Below are 19341 nucleotides of genomic sequence, written 5' to 3'. Positions count from 1 at the left end.
TCGGGTCTCATTTCCAGCGCATGGAATACCGGGTTAAATTATACTCATTAAAATATAGTAGCAATTGCCATAATTAACTAATGCTCTCATACTAATCTTATACGGAGTGATTGTTTTCAATAAAACAAGGATATCACTCCAAACCAGTTTATAGCTGGGTGGATAATGTTGCTCAACATTTCAAGTATTTCTTATGTAATGCACTCTATACCTATCTTTAACCTTTCACATTACTTATATTTTTACGATTCTACAGTGAGTCGGAACTGTAGTTTAAATGAATTAATTAATGAAATATAAATTTAATGAAAAATAGAAATGTTGAACAACATTCAAAACTAATGTGAAATTGAGGGATTTCAATTTGATAAAAAATGAGTTTTTATTCATAACTTTTTTTGTTCACCTTGTATAATTTGAAATATGTATGTATATGTGTTAAACTTTATCAACCAACTATCAAAAATATAGTCAAGTCATATAAACTAGAATTCGCTAAGACATGCTAGGAATCTTGAAAGTATTTTATTGAACTTACGGGAAGAGAGGGGGGAGGAAGGCGTAAGGCGCTTCGCAAGTGCTCTTTATTTTTCGAATAAACACGAAAAAGGTACCTATTTTATATATATGAAATTATTTTTGAGGCGAATTGAATATACAGGTTGTTCCAAGGAAAAAGGTCTAACCTGAATGTTTTATAAGAAAATTACGTCAACTTTGATATTGTGAGGGACATCTTTTCATGTACAAGTCATTTTCCAACCGTCTTTTCTGTGCTCTTGGGAACCACCTCTTGGACATTTTCAATAACTTTTTATTAAATAAAATTAGGTCAAAATGTACCTATTCGGATCAAATAATATCTTACAGTGCTAAAGCCCAGGCTTCCTTTCTATCATTCTTAAACTTTTACAAGTGGCAGCTAAATAAATTAAAACAACTAATACTTTAAATCCATTTACATCTACAAGATATTCCTCACGATTCTACTTTTAACAAGTCAAATATATATTAAGACAATGTGCTTATTTTATAGTCACCTCTAATCGCCTTTTCGACGGGCATATCTGGATGTTTTTTCTTCTGGTGTTTTTGCATTGTGGTACGATCGTGATACGCATTTCCACAGAACACGCATTGGAACGGTTTTTCACCTAGAAATTAAGCAGAAATCAAGATACAATTTAAATTATAAAATGATATCAGCATAAGCTGCCTAAAAAGTAGGTAATAAAACCATAATAAAACGTTCCTAATTTAGCAACCTCTCTAACTTCGATTACAACTGTAATTCCAATTGTGTATACATTTGGGACACACATTATATGCATTTAACAAAAACGAAACTCGTTATGCACAGACCTGTATGTGTCCGCATATGAATTTCCATTACATGCTGAAATGGAAACGCCTTTTCACAAATTTTGCACTTGAATGGCATTTTCCCAGTGTGCTGGAACATGTGAACTTTGAGATGGGCCGTTTGCTTGAAGGATTTCCCGCATATATCGCATGAAAATGGCCTTTCACCCGTGTGTATTCTATAGTGGACTTTAAGCTGAGTCTGAGTTCTCGCTGTTTTGCCACATACGTCGCATCTAAAAGTGAATTTTGCGTGTTATTACTTTGATAAAATATAACGAAAAAAAAAGGATAAATAGCTACATTACCTAAATCTTGCCATGGCAATATCTTCATGCTTTCTATGATGGGTTTTTAGCTCACTTTCAAATGGAAATCTTTTACCGCAAACATCGCATGTGTGCTTATTGTGTTTGTTTTCCATGTGAGTATCTAATTGGTCCTAGAATTATTATAAGAAAACTTTAATGAAAATATTAGGAATCTTAGACAACAATTAATTAATCTATACCGGCGGTGAACGGGCATCTTTTTAGATCCAGCAAACTATAAAACTTACCCTATTATCACACATAAACGAACAAATCTTGCATTTGAACTCCTTGAATTCCGGATGCCTTCTGATATGTCTTCCATATCCATATTTGGTGGTAAAAATCTCTCCGCAGAATTCGCACTGCAATTTTACCGGTTTTGGAGGCTAAAACAATACACGAATGTTAAGAAACAGACAATGTATTATGTTTATTTAGAATATTCTCATTAATCAATGTTAGAATATCGAGGGAACATCCAATTGGGCCCATAAGTTATTAAATAATACACAACAATTATGTAATACATAATAGTTATCCTTATACATATACTTACCGGTTTCGGTAAGGGATTTCCATCATCATCCACAAAGGTGTGCATAATTTTAATATGTCTCTGCAACATAAACTTTGTAGTGTATGCTAAAAAATAATCATTTTGTAATCATTCGCCAAAATAAAAGTTAGAGCAGAAACTACATGTGAATAGTACTACACGTGGGTAAAAATTCCTATTTACCTACATTGAGATTTTTTCAAATAATACATAACTTACCGTTGCCACACGAGGAACATAAAAATCGTTTACCAAAATGCATCTTGAAATGACGTACTAGACTCGTTTTATAGGTAAACGTTTTTCCACATTTGTTGCATGAATAATTTTTTTCTTTGAGATGACTTAGCATATGTTTGTTCTGAAAATAAAGAATTTGATTATTAGTAGTTATTTAACGAACGAATCTATGATTGACAGCGATTGATAATGAAGATTATTTAGCTCATTGTTAAATAAAAGTTACAATTCTGAAAATCGATTCTTTTTTACCAATTTGGTAAATACTAGGAATTGATTAATTAAACACTATAAAATTACTTTTTATCCTAGTGTATTTGGGAGATTTTAAATATTTCTAATTTAATCGCTTTTGCAATACTAAGAGACCTACTTCCTTATACACAGCAGATATGCAGGGAGTGTCATATTAACAGTATTTTGTATTACAAGTGTATAAGGTCTTTAAAACACACACGACATATTTCAAAGTACCACGCACAGTGGTCACTAATGTAAATCATTTTTTATGGGCAGTATGTTATGAAAGTGTATGAGTTATTCCAAAAAAACTATTGTATAATTATTATTTAACTACAAAAACAGAAAATGCTTCTTTTCAATATTTTATAAAATAATTTGAAAAATCCTGCAGATGTCTTGGATTTCAAGACGTGCTTTCGATGAGCATTACAAACACGACTGCAAGACAAAACTAATGTACCTAACTATATTGTTGTTTAGAAGTTCCAAGTACCAAAAAGTTTCCATCCTGTATAGAGAAGGATTCTAAATAAATTACTTAGCAGCTGTGTTACACTCATATTTACATTAGTCTATTAATTTTAATAAACAAAAATATTTAGGATACAACCCACAACAAAAATAGATTATTTTTACCAACCTTTTTATAATTTCTGGTAAATTTCTTCCCACAAATTTTGCACGTCAAAGATTTATCGTGATCATACTTCGAATTGTGTACGTCAAACTCCTCTTTGTTAGGGAAAAAGAGACGACATGGCCTACAGACGTGTGACTTTTTCGAATGTAGACCCATGTGAAACAGAGGCACTTGTTTGGTGAAAGGCCTCAAACAGATAATGCAGAGCAAATCGTCCATGTGTTCTTTTTCGAAGTGGGCTATAACAATATCGATTTCTCCTAGATTCTCTTGGCATAGTTGGCAGGAAAAGGCACCGTCATATTGGGTTGTTCTAAGGACTTTTTGGGAGAGCTGATTGCTGGTGAGATTCGTTGTGGCATCAATCTCTGAATAAAAATATTAAAGTTATAAATTCATGAAGTATGCAGAGTGAATTTTTTTCGTTTTTCATAACAGAACCTCATAAACTATAACAATTGAAGGTATAAAAATTAGATATCCACTGAACTTCTAATCTTACCCAAACTGTTCAAGATAGTGACAGTTGCCAAATTTGGCCATTGTCACCGTCTAATATTGACATATGTTTGATATGATATAATATAAATACAACAGTCAATTTTGTGTTGATAACTTCAATAATAAAAAACAGAAAACGAACGTACTTGACGTATTGTCAGCTAACGCTTCCTCCATTTTTACTGCCATCTTACTATCAACTTTAAAACACTCTTTCAAGTGCTCACTCAAGGCCTCCTTGTTCCTGAAATACTTCCGACACGGTATACACTTTATGCTCTCCTTTGAATGCAGGCCCATATGGTACAACAGATTGTCCCTTTTTTTGTACACTTTCGGTCTATCACAAAAAATGCACTCGTCAACCTCCATTTTGGGGGCATGTACATCGTCATAATGATCTATGGACATGTTAATGTCGGGAAGAACTTCACTACAAAGCCGGCAAATCAAGTCTTTATGCTGGTTTTGAATCGCTTCGGAATCCTCAATATCACTTTTATTTTCAGTCGTTTTGCCCTTTCTGGGTCGGCCCCTTTTTTTAAGCGGCTGTGTTAATCGTGTACGTCTTGTTCTTCCTAAAGTCATGAGTGGGAAACATAAGTAATATGTAAAAAGCAGGTCAAAGAGTATATAAATGGTTGTTATAGATTATAATTGGTAAATTCTCATTTGACGAATGAAACATCTATTTTTACAAGTTACATTACCACAACCTTAAACAGATGTTTCTATATCTTTTGTATACAATCAAAACTTACAATACATAAAAAATTACCACTCACTTGTTGTCCTTTCAGTCTTAACCTCCATTTCATCATTTGAGGAATTATCAATTTTCTCATCATCAAAATCCGAATTATTTGGACTCTCCAGTTTAACTGACAAATCGTCTTTAATTGGATCTTTCGCTGGTTCCCAATCAGAATCATCATCACGATCGTTGCCATATATATCATCTTCAGATTCGCTGAAATAAGACGTGTCTTGTTTGGCATCCTTTCGTCTCAATGGTTTTTCATCAGAAATGTTGCAGGACACAGAAATAGGCTCGGGTTGTTCGGGTTCGTTTTTGGGGGCGGCCTTACTTTCGACCAAAACAGCATCTAATATTTCATTTGATTTGAAGCATCTCTCAAAGAAAGTGTAGGACTCACAAAAACTTCTAATACATGACTTGCAAACGCCCTGTGGTTTTCTATCATCAACACTTACCTAAATGAAAAGAAAGTAACTATCTTTAATAACGACTTAATTACCTTGTTTAATTAAATGTTTCATTATATATACAGAAAGATCTCAAATATACTAAATATACAGGGAGTTTCATTTAAAATAGCAAAGTTAACTATGTAAATTTCAGACAACTTTTTTTACTGTAATAATGTACAGTGTTTGATAACTCGATACATTCCTTTAAGGGAGTGATAGAGCATGAGGTAAGGATTAAATTTAACCCAACTTACCTTAGTACCAAAGTCAATAATAACAAAGATACAGGGTGTCAAATTTTGAAAAACTAAATCATATTTTCTTTAATATCTTGCGATTTCTTCCAGCTAATTTTGTAAAATTAGGATTAATAATTAATCATTCTTTTTAAGGATTATAATATAGAAATTCGATAAATGCTAAAATTATTTTTATGTCATTAGCTTTAGGTGCATTTTTTTCGGAAACTGTTGCTCCTAGCAACTTCAATAAAGTATATCTTTTTTTCTCATCCCAAAAAACCTCTAGATACAGAATTTTACAAAATTGGCTAGAAAAAAAAAAAAAAAAAATTATTTATTTTTTTAACTTTGACACCCTGTATCTTTGTTACTGTCAACTTTGGTACTAAGGTAAGTTGAGTTAAATTTAGTACTTACCTTATGCTCTATCACTCCCTTAAAGGAATGTATCAAGTTACCAAACACCCTGTATAGACAAGTAAATATAGTATAAGGTGTTTGAAGTAAAGAAAAAGGAATGGAGAAGTGAAGAATGGTATTAGAGGTCCTATGTTACCTGTATGTGAAAATATTTAACAGTAACAATATCTAAAAGTTCAATATACATACATATGTTAAGCAATTCACTGCATGGTAAAATTGGTGTGCCCTGAGGGACCAAGTTGGGCTCAATAGTATTCATAATACACATATATTGGCACACTTACAAATTGGTAATAACTCTATAATTTTATATGCAGACAAAAGAGTATTGTTGTTTAGGTCAATCTTAAGAAGAGGTAAAGAACAAAACTGTGAAAAGGCTACCAATAGTAAAATAGAATTCAAAACTAAAGCAATATAATCAATTGAACAATGCATAGAAGCAAAAACTAAAGACTATTTTATATAAAATGTTTTAAATCCTTTGGTTATATCATTTTTAATTGGGATATCATTAAAATCTATGGAAAAATTACATACGCAAATATTCATGGTAATAACTTGGGATGAACATTTATAACTACTGAAGGGACAAAGACCAATTTAGGAACAAATGCTTCTGAAGAATATTATCAGTACTAAATACTCAGACTCAGATATAAATTTGGAATGTAAAGATACTTGAAAACCCTAAAATGAACTCAGAAAACTTACTATGTGTAACAAATATATTTGATCATTTTTTATAGGGAATTTCGAGTTCTGGATGCAGTAATTTCTCCAAGACTTGCAGAAGCAAGATAAATTACATATCATCTATCGGTATATATTCTAAATATCTAAATCCAATATTAATGTTACATAGTGGACTTGGTTAGCCTATAAATGCCAAAAAATTGCTTACTTCTACTGCACAATATCTCTTGAAGATATTGACGAGATCAATTCTATCCGTTTTTAATTCATTCTCAACACACACAGCATAAATAGACTGCAAATCTCCATTCTCCACTAAACATACTCGACATATTTTGTCAAAGTCCATGAGGGCTATTTTTATATCCTGTTTCTGCATTTTAAACTTTAAAGTACAAAGTGTGTGTTACTTATTTCAACTATTAGAAGCAAAAATATACAAATTTATTACTTAAATAACAAAATACTGAAAATGAAAATGTAAACACAACATAATTGTCACCTTTGATAGACGTAAATTCCTAAGGAATGGCGGATATGAAACTTGGCATTTGTTAGAAAGTCAAACTATCTCACCTTCATATTTAATAAGTCGTGGGTTGAGTGTTGGCAATGTTTCATTACATACGGAAAGACACAAATATATCTGCAATATAATGTGTAAATATCCCCCTTAAAAATGTTTCACAGAAAGAAAATATTGAAAATATGCGTAGCTAATGAGCAAAATGGGTTTTGGTGGAGGTTTGCACAAATATGATTTGTAAAAAGTAGTAAGTAAAAAAATGTAAGTGAGCATATTTTGATCTCTAATATTAATAATAATCTTTGAAAATTAATTATAGCAGGTACAAAATACGATGTATTTGAAATTGAAATTCTTCAATTTTAATCTGAATCCTCGAGCGTTACCAGCGTCTTATGCTGTGTTCTCGACGTTGCCAAATTATTACAACATGTTACTAGTCAACACAAGAGTCCTTACTACTATTTTGAAAAAGCAATAGACAGCTGTTTCAGCACCTGGATTAACACCTGGCCAGCCTTTTAAACTTTTAACGGATTTTGTATTGTAATAACCAGAAAATAAAATAGCATTGATTGAAAAATATTAGACGACATGCTTATTTCTTTATAATACTACGTTGCTTGGAAGTTTTCACACAATTTACCTAGTAGAAACTGCGGTTTAAGTGCTCAAAACATGAACTTCGTGTGTCTATTTGCAATACTTTCCTTCTTGGATGCATATTATGTACAAGCTAATTTACAGGATTACATAAAAGGTATTGCCAGTTATTTCAGTCCTTCTAATTCAGGAAAACAAGATGAACTGTATGGTTCAGAGTATACTCAGAATATTCCTTATGAAGTTTCTACTCTGGACGAGAAATTTATATCTGAAGCTGTTAAATTAACAGGAGTAGCTATTTCAGAGCTGGACTCATGTCAGCAAAGGGTGAGTAGCATGTGTGCCACTTTCTTAGGGAATGAATGACCCCCATATTCTCTGCAGGCCAAAGCAGAACTTTAGGCCTGAAAATCGTCAATTTAAACCATTTGGTTTTACAGACATGCATGTAGGGATAGAACAGATTGTGAAGACAGTACAATGTAAACCTCATCCAGACCTACAATAATGTGGACATTAATTTTCATATTTTCAAAAAGTCTTATTCCAGACATATATTTTTAATACAAACACTTGCTCCTAACAGGCATTTTGTACACTTGAACTGCAGGAGAGTTCTGATCTGTAAACATCCTAGATTTATAGTTCATGGCTTATTGGAAGGTTTTTTTATGGTCACTAATTACAATACATTGGGTAATTGCTACAATAATTATTTTTGTGATAAGTAGATAATATAAAGTTTTAGTGTCCATTCATCGCAACACATGTACAAAATAACTCATAGTACATGGAAACACCTCACAATACACAACAATACCAAAATATATAATGACACTGCTTTATAATACTAACAATGCCTTCTTAATTGTAATATTCAGCCATTCTACACAGTTTTAGAGGGGAGTTAATTATTATTACATGCCTATTTTGAAATCTTAGTAAGAATCATGAATTTATTATTTAACTATAGTTGCAAAACTGCATGAAAAAGTGACTGTTCAAATATTCAGAACATATTTTTTATTTTTATGAAAATTTGCTTGATGTTAAAGTTAACAGCACATTAGTGATTGAGCCCTCAGACTTATAAATCTGAACATATGCTAAGGTCAAAGAGGTTGGAATAAATTATAACTCAATCCTGCTACTATGTAAAAAACATTAAGACTCACTAATTCCTGCCTCTAGCCACTCACTGTCTACACCACACTTTAATTAAACAGAAAACTGAAAAAAAGCATAAAAAATATGAGAAGAAGCAGATTTTAGAAAATACCACTTCATGCAAAATTAAAATTAATATTGTCCTAGGTTGTATTGAAACTTCGAAGTGATTGTAATAAAATGAATGATGAACAGCTTGCAAAAATGGCAGTACAACTTTTGAATTGCCAATCGTATGTAGAAGGCAGAAAAACTTACCCTTGCAATGAAGAAATGAGTATCAAGAAATGTACTCAGGAGATGGATTCAGATACATGGACTAGTTACCACTTGATGAGTAATAGGTAAGTACAAGACTTGCAATTGGTGCCAAAATTATGCAGGTTTTTATCTAGATGTCTTGATGTGTTTTCATTTGTAACCTAAAATATCTGAATATAAAATTTTTCTGAATGATTATGGCTATTTGTATGTAGAGCTCGAGCTGTTTGCTACATGGTAAGACAGTCCCAATTTCGAGGCCTGGCTGAACATACAGTAAATCGCCTAATGGAAGCATCAAAGGATCAATTAAAATCATTAGGAAGAATAGCTGCTAATCAAGAGAGCATCTTCAGTTTAGCTGAAAATACTTATGACTCATTATCTAGAGGTACGTAACGAAATGGTTAAAATGTAAGATCTGCAAGTTTATGTATATTTTAATATTTTTACGTGCATATACTTAAAACTCCCTGTATAATTACTATATTACATGTTATTGGCAGCTCAAAAGGAACTTTCCAAGCAACAAAAAGACATGCAACAAGCGCAGTTGCACGGCCAAATGGTTGTTGAAAGTAATATTATGAGATTGGTGGACGAAAAGCGGCTGATACACGAAACGCATAATAAATTAATACAAATGACACAAGAAGTACAGGATAAACTAGAGAATTCTGCAAAAATGATTGCCGACCAGAGTTCGAAAACTAAAATAAATCATAATGAGTTGTTAGAAGATATTATAAGCGTACAGGAAAAGGCAAATGGGTTATTTGAAAAGATAGGTAAGTGGAATGGTATCGACTTTATTGGTTGCAGTGCTGGGTTTGCCGTTTTATTTCTTTTACACAGAGAGTAGTGGGAACTTATAACGTTTATGCACGCAATAGCTTTCTTACAGTATCTCTTCTTTTAGATATATATTCAGAAATTTTACTTAAGCAAAACAAAGAATTTAAAGACCAATACGTGTCTACTTTGCGTAACCTTCATGAGATCAATGAAACTGTACATACTTTAGTGAATTTAGTGGGAGGTACCAGACAAGTATTGGAGGAACGGTTATCTTGGGTTATGACAGGTAATTCTTCTCACTGCTGAGATATAAATTTATTTCCCTTTATATTAAAGGATTTTAGACCTTTTGTTCAAATATGCATTGCATTTCAGCCTTAGGAGGTACCGATGAAGCTGTTGAACGCCTATACCTAGTTTTGTGGCATATAGGACTAATCCTATTGTCAATGTTAGCTTGCGCCTTTTTGTCGGCGAGAGCCAGCACCCGATTAATCGCAATCACCGTGCCAGTAGCAAACTTAACCATGGCTTTATATGGAAAAGATCATTTCACTTTCATAAATTTGGTTTCTTGGATTGCAGGGTTAATCACAGGTACGCGTATCTAAATTTAACCAAACGCGAAGAAAGTGTTTCCGTTTTCCAGCGCAAATTTTCATCTTCTGGGCGATGAGCTTCCGTAAAACTCGCCTTCAAGCGATAGGTTGGACCCAATCAAAAACCAACCCAACAACTTCCGATATATCATCAATATCAACAAGATCTTCTTCAGCAAGCACGAACTCGAGATATCTCGAAGTGAATAGGAATACTACGCAGCTGTTTACAAATCAAGAAGAACTAGAACATAATGAGACAGATTATTACGATGATAACTTTAGCCCTATAACCCCTCCCATATCGAGAAATGGGCATTACTCAAGGATTCGTTCCAGATCGCGAAGCAACACTCCTCTGCTTTTGAATAGCAGTTCGCGCTGCGGGGCGAAAACTCGCGCCGGAACGCCGTGTAAACTGAGTTCCTTACCAGAAAAGCAGTTCTGCTACAAACATCAAGGAGGGGATTCCATAATGGGATAGTTTCATTAATTTGGTGGTTCAAAATGGGTTTTATTGACTAAAAAGTCTATTAATTTTTAAGGGATCTGTATATCGCTTCAGTTTTTTGGAGCATTTTTATCATGTTTTTTTTTTAAATAAATGTGAGATATTTCGGGTTAATTAGGTGAGTATTCAATGTAAGTGCCTACGCATAAACTTCTTTTTCAAATCTCAACTAAGCGTGCGAATCTACTGATCGTAATGAAGAACGCATGTAGCCTTCGTGGTGACCAAATCGCGCGCAAACTATCGCTCGCATGGGGCTCAAGGGCTAAATCTGCAACAATCTTTAACGTTAAATAAAAATTTAAATTCAAAATCTAGATAGGGTGATAAAATGTCTTAGTGATTTGAGTGAGTAGATTCCAATCGATACGCCTTTCCAAAGAAGGAAATTAAAAAATTACTGAATAAAGCTATAGAGTGGCTGGGTTACTACGGTAGACTTTCAAGATACCAGGGATATGTAGTTTTATTATTATTTATACTATTTATTTTTCTATTAAATAAAAGAAGTGCACACAACCAATATTTTCTTTTATTGGGTAAATTTCAATATCCTCGAACATATAACAATATCACCTCGAACATGGTCATGGGGACGTCTACTTATAGAAAGCAGCAAAACCTTTTGTCGCACATTTGACATGTTTAGTTTTAGATGGTAGACCGTCATAGCGCTAAGCTTTTCGTGGGTTGGATGTTAACTCTCTAGTATGTCCTATAACGATTGCGATATGGAAACAATATAAGTTACATATTCTTATAGTTCAATTTACAACAACATGCATCTAGCTAATCGGGTATCATGTTGATCTACTGGTTCCCGTTTAATCACCGAATAGAGCGAGATCGGACGTAGTTAATGGATGGATGACGGTGCAGGTAAAGCCGGCCTTATGCAATCATCACAAAGATGACCACTACCATCTTACCCTCGGACAAAAATAACAGGCTAAAAGTCAATGAACGCATCATGTTCAGGCGAAACAACAGAAGACCCAGCAAAAAGAAAGATCTGTTCTCAGACACTGACTGAGACTGATATCCCTCAGGGATTATTTTGGGTCGAAGAAAGAGGGTCTGGGAGGTTTAGTTCCAAGGTTTTTAGAGGGTAGGAGGAAGGTTTCTCGGTTCCTCCTATAGTACTATCAGGCCTCCAGGGTATCTTTAAAAAATTTTCTTTATGATAGAAAAAAAGAATAATAAACATTGAGCTGAATACAAATTTGGGGGGGGAGTCACACCGCGTGTGAGAATGCAAAATTTCCGTGGTTTTGGCAGGTGGGGATGGTTGTAGTTTGACCAGCAATTGTAGTAATTTTTTTATGGAAATACCACTTCTATCTTGTAACCCAACTCCTCCGAAAACCCTGTGGTAGAAAATATAAAGGGTGAATGTTTACTGAATGCGTCTCCGTTCCATAATCTGGGAAATAAAACTGCGTGAGGAGCTCCACGGCAGTGACATAATTTGACTGACAATTGAGATAATAAACGAACTTGTCCACATGTCTTTGATGTTCCGTCCGTTACTTGAGGGCATGTTCATGCTGATTCTCGATCCTAATACTCTACTTACTCCATATAAGTCGCGAGTTGACGTTGAGGTGACCTAAAACGCCTCAATATCACAATCTGACATTTGTTGTCAAAATTGCAAATCATAAATCAAACAAATATAAACAAAAGAAAATCAAAGTAAAAAAATATAGGTACTTAAGTTATTGAACAAACAATTATTAATGTTTTAGGCAGAAAATTACCATTACTGTACATTTTTGACTACCACCTTTTACCATAATTGAGTATTTAAGGGGAATGTGAGTTTTACTACACGATTTACAAAAATCTACTCATTAATTATTAGTAGTGATAAAGAATATCAATTTGTGATGTGTAATTACTTTGATTCAGCATAAAGTAATTGATGGAAAAGCAAAAAGCCCGTACTTATGTTTATATTAAAACTCGCTTTTAAAAACAAGATGAGTGAATTCAGAGCTATGCTTACTAGTTTCAATATTGTGGGACCAATAAGTTTGGCTGTTACGATTCCATGGATTATGTTTAAGGTGTTCAGTGCAGCTTGGCTCAAGAAGGGATACAATGAACTTGCAGGAAAGGTGAGAAATGTCAAAGGGGATTGGTTGGAGTCTTGAAGCTCAATTTATGGGTTTATTGTGTGTGATCAAATTTTTACACCATAGATCCTTTTGAAAAGCTAAAAAAAATGAGTAGAAAAAAGAAAATTTACAGTTACTGACTACATTTAGTGAGTAGCTCACATAACTTTTTTCAAGCAAATACACTTTGTATGTTTTTTTAAATGAAGATTCCATGCCTTTGTCGATGCATATCCATCTATGGTTGAAATTAAAAAGAAGACAGCGTCTTTCGGGAAAAATCATTATGGTTACTGAAGTGATATTTGACCATCTAATAATGACATTGATTGTATTCTTTAAATCTAAGTGTAATGAGCATTTTTTGCATTTACTTGAATTTCCTATCTCTGCAAATTTCAAATTGTTATTGGCTATTGTTACTGGCCAAAAAAGCCTAGGACACCCTATATATTTACCCAAAATGTTAAGTTCTCTTGTTGTCAACTTTTCATTTGAAAAACACCACCTATCAAGATTATGTTCTAACTGCAGTTATTGTCAAACTTATTTTTGTTCTTTAGGATAATCTAAAATATTTTTTAATCCAAATTAGCCAAATACAATTATTAATTTGGATTAAGGAGGATATACAGTTTTATAGTACAGTATTAGTGGTATTTTTTAAGTTAAAATGGTGTTTCATTATTATTTTACCTTCTTTTTAAATTACAACAAGGTAATCATCTTAATTTATGTGTAGGTTGTTGTAATAACTGGAGCTAGTTCTGGCTTAGGGGAAGCACTTGCCCATGAATTTTACAAGTATGGCGCCCAAGTTGTGCTATGTTCCAGACGTCGCCAAGAGCTAGAAAGAGTTAGGACTGATTTACTTCATTCCCAGTGTAAAGACAAGACCCATGCACCGATTATCATTCCGTTAGATTTAGCTGAATTCAAAGATTTTGGCAATCATGTGGACAAAATACTTTCCATCACTGGCAAAATAGATATTTTAATAAATAATGGGGGAAGATCCTATAGAGGTAGAGTGATTGATACCTTAATAGAAGTTGATGAGAAAATCATGGCTGTGAATTACTTTGGTGCAATATCATTAACAAAGGGTAAGCAAAACAATATGTAGGAGGTCTGATAATTCAAATTTATTAATGTGCAAAAAAATGGCACAGCAATAACACCCATAAAACATAATAGAACTATTATCAGACCTGTGTTGATACATATTATAGTTTTCCATTGATCATGTTTGTTTAACAACTTCTTGATTTAAAAATCTGACTTTCCAGCTATTCTACGAGATATGTTAAAAAAGAAGCAAGGTCACATAGTATTCATTAGTTCTGTGCAAGGGCTGGTTGCGTTGCCAGATAGATCAGCGTACAGTGCCTCAAAACACGCATTAAATGCATTCAGTGACTCTTTAAGGGCCGAAGTAGCAGCTGAAAACATTTTCGTTACTGTTGTCATTCCAGGATATATAAAAACCCAGTTATCAAAAAATGCTCTAACGGCAAGCGGCAAAACCTATTCTCAGATGGACGCCACCACCGAGTCAGGGTATCCACCCGAGGACGTTGCAGTACAGATCGTAAAGGGTGTGGTTACGAAAAAGAAGGAGCTGATTATCAGTACTTTGCTGCCGAAAATCGCAATTTTTTTGCGAAGATATTTACCATTCCTCTATTTTTTGGTAATGGAGCGAAGAGCCAGGAAAAGCAACCTTAAGGATTTAACTGGTAATTTTAACAATGTCGAAAAAAATAAATAATAATGCGTTTAGTTTGTATTAAATATATTCTATATGTTTGAGGCAGATTGTTCATCCTTTATTTTAGTTTATTTGGGAACAACCCCACCCACACAAGTGAAGGTTGTTGGAGCTGTGGAATTGCACACTATTCTCATTTAAAACTCACTGAGAATAACATTTATCCTTTATTCAGAACTCACACGAAAACCGTTAGTTAATGTTCCGGTGACAAATTTGTCACCGCCTTCAGAATCTAGGAAAAATATACCACTGTAAGTGGTATTTATTGTTCAGGCGAGTTACATTCTTCTAACAATCCCTATTGGAGAGTTATTCCCAAATAAAATAAAATAAATAACAGTTCGTGTGATTGAGTTGTACCTATTATTTAATTCGAAGACGTTTTATTTTGTATTTTTTTGTAGAGGGAAATTTTGAAAACAACTGCTTTGAACTTTTTTTGCTTTGCTATTTAAGTATGTGTTAACGGAATTGCCTATGTATCAGGGACACGCATAGATGCAAAAATTTATTGTCCTATTTTTATTATTTGCAAAGCGATAAATCAGGCAATTTTCGTTCTTTTCGCTACTAGTTTTTCTTTATCACATAGCTAGGAGTTTCTGCAGTATCCTGTAAACAAAAAATAAGAATGCAACATTTTGAAATTCCTAATAAAAATTACGTCAGCTTCGGTTTAATCCTATTTGAAGGGTTCTAGGTTATTCGGTAAAAATCTCAACCCTTATACAACTCTTGACTCTGCTGAACCCACCCATTGTGTAAGAGTTGTGAAAACCTATTGTGTTTCATTAGTGAAAGATTGATATATTACAAAATTTTACTCTGACGTGACTCTTACAAAACTCTAAACCCTAGACATACAAAGCTACCTGAACATTACATGCGGGAAAGAATGATGGGTAGAAGAAAAATAAAGATTGCATGACTTCCCGCTTTGCAGATAATAAAATTGGTTATTTATTTTTAGAGGGTTTTGGATGGAAGAATTTAGGTTTCAAAGTTTATATATGTATATATGTATCCGTTTTTAATGCCAATGTATAATATTATGATCTTAAAATATTTTCACTATAACAATTGTTTTACTTGATATAATAAACTTTACGCATTTTCATGCCACCAAAGATCGACACAAGATGGTTGTCTCAACCCATGTAATACAGTGCCACTATACGTTTTTGGCATGTAAATACCTTTAGTAATGAACTATAAGGATCCTAGACTGAGCGCCATATAAAGGATGCACAAATGCACATGTGCATGGCAAACCGTAATTAGTTAAAACAATTATAGTTCTGGCTTGAAATAGAATTTTGTCTTTAAAAGTTCATGCTATCTGTAACAGGGTTAAAGTATAATAGAAATAAAAATTAAAAAACAAAACACGCAATATTGTTCGCTATTCACACTATATTATTTCTATTTTTTGAAATACAAGTCAGTAAACCTCTAAAACTATTATGTGCTCTCTTTGGGCAATATAGTCTCTGAAATTTAAGTATCGGTAAAAGGAACTTATAAAAACAGATTCCTGAAAGGACAAACAAACACGTTACAGATCTTCTGTAGGCATTACAATAATTTTTGTGGTCTTTTATACTAAAACAATCAGATACCAAGACGACGAGAAGAACTTTACAAATATATACTTGCATTTAAGTATAATTGATCGCACATCACACGTAAGACCATCAATAATTATTTGTACTGTTTTCAACGTTGAACTGCTACAAGAAACTTTGACGCTACAATAAAAATTATTTGACCCAGACATAGAATCTATAAGCACAGATTGCGGCAGCGACAGCAGAAACGGTACGATGTAATATTTTTCTACGCGTATGACTCTTTCGAACTAAAACTACTGGATGTGAAGTAGTGAGAACGTCCCGTGGAACTGGAATGCTGCTTATTACTTTTGCATCTCTTTCAATCTGAAATTGTTATGAGTTTTGAAATATTACGGGACTAATTTTTGAAGTAAACCAGTTAAGCTCGTTTTAGATTATTGTCCAATTTCTTAAGATCGTTTTAATTTATTAAATTTCTTGTACAAAATACTGACCGATTATTGTACATATATAACCGAGCACTTTGGAACTATGGCCGGAAGTCCACTTACCACTAGATTCGTCATGCACCCTAAGACAGGATTCTCCGTAACTTAAAATTATATAATGATATATTTTATTGTATAATTTTAAATTTATTGAGGGTACTTATCTTGCGCCGATTTTTGGCTTTACGTTTTTTCTGTTGTAGGAGCTGCATAAAAAAATTATATAATCTAAAACAAGCTTTATGGTGGAACAAATATGAGCCAAAAAAAGATAGGAAAAGTATTGCACCCGCATGTTTTGTCCTTGTTTTGTCTTTATATTTTTTAAACTGAGCTTTGCCGGGGAAAGTAACTCTTTGGTAAATGGTAAATTACTCCACTGGCATGTTAGTTCTGTTGCATATTGGTTCCTTCAATTGAAATCTAATACTAACTTGATAATTAACGCAATGATCAAATTCCCAAGCTACCGTGTATAAACCTGTCAATAATACTGAAAGTATGGTGAGAGGCAGTTGAACCACCATATTCTTAGGCCACACAAAACCTGAAAATAAGTAGATCATTAATTTTTTATTTCATTCACAAATCATGTTCTGTACGGAAAAAAGAGAAATCCAAAGGTGGAAACTTGAGAATATATGTCCAGATGAGATCAAAGAATGCACTATTAGTTTTGATTAGTTAATCGATAAATATAGCTAATATATTTCTCACAGGTAATTGGGTTAAATACATGTGGAAAAGCATTTACCTCGTCAATATGCATGCATACACTCTGATTGGTTCTAATACTATAGCTTTGATATAGTTTCTTTAATATTCAAAGACAAGTACAGAAATTAATAACTTTAGGGATACCGCAAGTCTTATTAAAAGATGGTTATTAATGTTACAAAGCACATAATCAGTAAATATCCTAGATATCATTAAATTGATTTGAATGTCGCTCAACAACTTATTAAAGTACTTCATAGCATGCTTATTAGTATTTTTTTCTCATAAAAATTTAATCTAAAGGTAGTTATGATTAAGATTATGTAAGCGTTGAATCTCTGTTTAATAAATAATTAAAATATGCTTACTTGCTACTATACTAGAAAGTCCACTGACAACAGTCATTTTGTGCAAAACATTGCCTGCAGCTATCCACCTTGCAGTTTCATCCCCTATGTCAGTTGGCTCTATAATTATATAGGTGCAACAGGCAGAAAGAGCTTTCTCCAATTGTACCACAAAAAGCTCATGATACTCTGGACCATCATATATTTCCTTAATAATGGCAAGTCCTCTTGGTTCTATATATACATCTCTATACTGCCTAAAAAATGGAAAATGTCTTTTTTAATATCAATAAGTTTTTGTGCCATATAAAAATATATTAATTTGTAAATACATTTATTCTATTTATCTAATTTTAGTCTGCTTTGTGTGCTTGAATGTGAGGCCTTATTTCCAAAGAGAATAAAAATAAGAATGGATAAAATGCTTCAAATGTATAGAACATGTTTACAACAAAAACAAAAAAGGTCCATTTCAGAGAGAAAAGAAGGAAGTATTTCATGGTACTTACTCTAGTGATCTATCTCCACCACCATCCATGTTTCTGTGCAGGTATCAACGAAAGGAATGGGAACAAAATACAAAACAAAAATGAACCGTGTGCAGTCTTGACTATTTAATTATTTCGAGTTGAATTCAAATATTTCAGGACTGCGGTTCTTCGGTTTGTATTAGTTTAGATTCCACGGTGCAAAAGTGACTATCAACGCCTTTATGATACTGTTTTTGTACTGTGACTTATGAAGTCTAGATTAGGGCTTGTCTGTTTTATTAATCACGAATTGTGAACACATTGAATTAGTTGCCCCAAGCTACAAAGCAGAAACAATTTTCAAATATTGGATATGAGGAGAGAATTTAAAAATGGTTTCAGATTAAAATGACTCTTTTTTTGGCATATTTGAAAGTCAAAAAAATCAATAAAAAAACTGTACTGGATATTCAACGATGTTATAATATCAAGCCATGAATAATAATCTAACGGCAACAGCGCATTTCCAAACGAAAATAACCTAAATTATATACTGTTCAGATTTTTTTCGAAATGCGAATTAGATAATTTAAATAGGAAACGATTGTTGGCGAAGACAATAAAATTTGCACTATACTCATATTTCACAATATAGACTTGAAATGGTTAAAAAAAATCTAAAAGAAAGGTAATAAAATAATCGACAATTACAAAATACACAGGTAACTTGCTCTTTAATATTTTATGGCTAATAAAGTATGTACGATTTTGCCACATTTATGCGAATATGAGACCTTATATGTAAAATCGTGCACTTCGCACGACAGTTCATACAAAATGTTTCAGGTTTTAATGGAAATTTAATGGCAACTTTCAATGATGTGAATACCGTAAATACAAACCTTTTCGGACGATTAAATCCTGGAACTAAAAGTAAGTTTCTCGTTAGTTAAA

The 19341-nt window shown here is 33.0% G+C and overlaps 4 protein-coding genes across 4 annotated transcripts; 2 read left to right on the top strand and 2 right to left on the bottom strand.

The window, feature by feature from the left end:
* Positions 1-397: 397 nt before the first annotated feature.
* Positions 398-6938, bottom strand: LOC136412063 (oocyte zinc finger protein XlCOF6-like). Its single transcript, XM_066394947.1, has 10 exons — positions 6638-6938; positions 4642-5071; positions 4003-4434; positions 3356-3723; positions 2452-2593; positions 2233-2318; positions 1922-2062; positions 1671-1804; positions 1363-1598; positions 398-1154 (listed from the first exon to the last, which is right to left on the bottom strand). The coding sequence occupies exons 1-10, from the start codon at positions 6806-6808 to the stop codon at positions 1012-1014; spliced, it is 2283 nt and encodes a 760-aa protein (XP_066251044.1). The 5' UTR covers positions 6809-6938; the 3' UTR covers positions 398-1011.
* A 521-nt stretch (positions 6939-7459) lies between these two features.
* On the top strand, positions 7460-11336 carry LOC136412064 (protein brambleberry-like). The gene is made up of 7 exons (XM_066394948.1): positions 7460-7888; positions 8876-9072; positions 9205-9380; positions 9496-9777; positions 9909-10073; positions 10163-10384; positions 10437-11336. Exons 1-7 carry the CDS (start codon positions 7634-7636, stop codon positions 10868-10870), a joined length of 1731 nt encoding a protein of 576 aa, XP_066251045.1. The 5' UTR covers positions 7460-7633; the 3' UTR covers positions 10871-11336.
* A 1295-nt stretch (positions 11337-12631) lies between these two features.
* On the top strand, positions 12632-15863 carry LOC136412065 (dehydrogenase/reductase SDR family protein 7-like). The gene is made up of 3 exons (XM_066394949.1): positions 12632-13017; positions 13760-14123; positions 14307-15863. The coding sequence occupies exons 1-3, from the start codon at positions 12847-12849 to the stop codon at positions 14786-14788; spliced, it is 1017 nt and encodes a 338-aa protein (XP_066251046.1). The 5' UTR covers positions 12632-12846; the 3' UTR covers positions 14789-15863.
* Positions 15864-16186: 323 nt separating this feature from the next.
* Pmi (Transmembrane protein Pmi) lies at positions 16187-18824 on the bottom strand. Its single transcript, XM_066394951.1, has 4 exons — positions 18427-18824; positions 17939-18174; positions 17288-17400; positions 16187-16728 (listed from the first exon to the last, which is right to left on the bottom strand). The coding sequence occupies exons 1-4, from the start codon at positions 18453-18455 to the stop codon at positions 16552-16554; spliced, it is 555 nt and encodes a 184-aa protein (XP_066251048.1). The 5' UTR covers positions 18456-18824; the 3' UTR covers positions 16187-16551.
* Positions 18825-19341: the final 517 nt, after the last annotated feature.

This window comes from Euwallacea similis, chromosome 11 (assembly GCF_039881205.1).
Source record: "Euwallacea similis isolate ESF13 chromosome 11, ESF131.1, whole genome shotgun sequence".
Taxonomy (NCBI): domain Eukaryota; kingdom Metazoa; phylum Arthropoda; class Insecta; order Coleoptera; family Curculionidae; genus Euwallacea; species Euwallacea similis.
The sequence above is the reverse complement of the archived record's forward strand: the minus strand, read 5'-3'. Positions and strand labels throughout refer to the sequence as shown.

Bases quoted from the DNA above. Each gene is read 5' to 3' on its own strand.
- LOC136412064 (XM_066394948.1), top strand. From the start codon at position 7,634: ATGAACTTCGTGTGTCTATTTGCAATACTTTCCTTCTTGGATGCATAT. The intron at 9,073-9,204 runs GTAAGTACAAGA...ATTTGTATGTAG, and splicing joins TACCACTTGATGAGTAATAG to AGCTCGAGCTGTTTGCTACA. The intron at 10,074-10,162 runs GTAATTCTTCTC...ATTGCATTTCAG, and splicing joins GTTATCTTGGGTTATGACAG to CCTTAGGAGGTACCGATGAA.
- Pmi (XM_066394951.1), bottom strand. From the start codon at position 18,455: ATGGATGGTGGTGGAGATAGATCACTAGA. The intron at 17,401-17,938 runs GTAAGCATATTT...ACTTATTTTCAG, and splicing joins ACTTTCTAGTATAGTAGCAA to GTTTTGTGTGGCCTAAGAAT. The intron at 16,729-17,287 runs GTTAGTATTAGA...TAACAATTTCAG, and splicing joins ATCATTGCGTTAATTATCAA to ATTGAAAGAGATGCAAAAGT.
- LOC136412063 (XM_066394947.1), bottom strand. From the start codon at position 6,808: ATGCAGAAACAGGATATAAAAATAGCCCTCATGGACTTTGACAAAATA. The intron at 2,319-2,451 runs GTAAGTTATGTA...ATTATTTTTTAG, and splicing joins ATGTTCCTCGTGTGGCAACG to CATACACTACAAAGTTTATG. The intron at 1,599-1,670 runs GTAATGTAGCTA...ATTCACTTTTAG, and splicing joins ATTGCCATGGCAAGATTTAG to ATGCGACGTATGTGGCAAAA.
- LOC136412065 (XM_066394949.1), top strand. From the start codon at position 12,847: ATGTTTATATTAAAACTCGCTTTTAAAAACAAGATGAGTGAATTCAGA. The intron at 13,018-13,759 runs GTGAGAAATGTC...ATTTATGTGTAG, and splicing joins ACAATGAACTTGCAGGAAAG to GTTGTTGTAATAACTGGAGC. The intron at 14,124-14,306 runs GTAAGCAAAACA...CTGACTTTCCAG, and splicing joins TGCAATATCATTAACAAAGG to CTATTCTACGAGATATGTTA.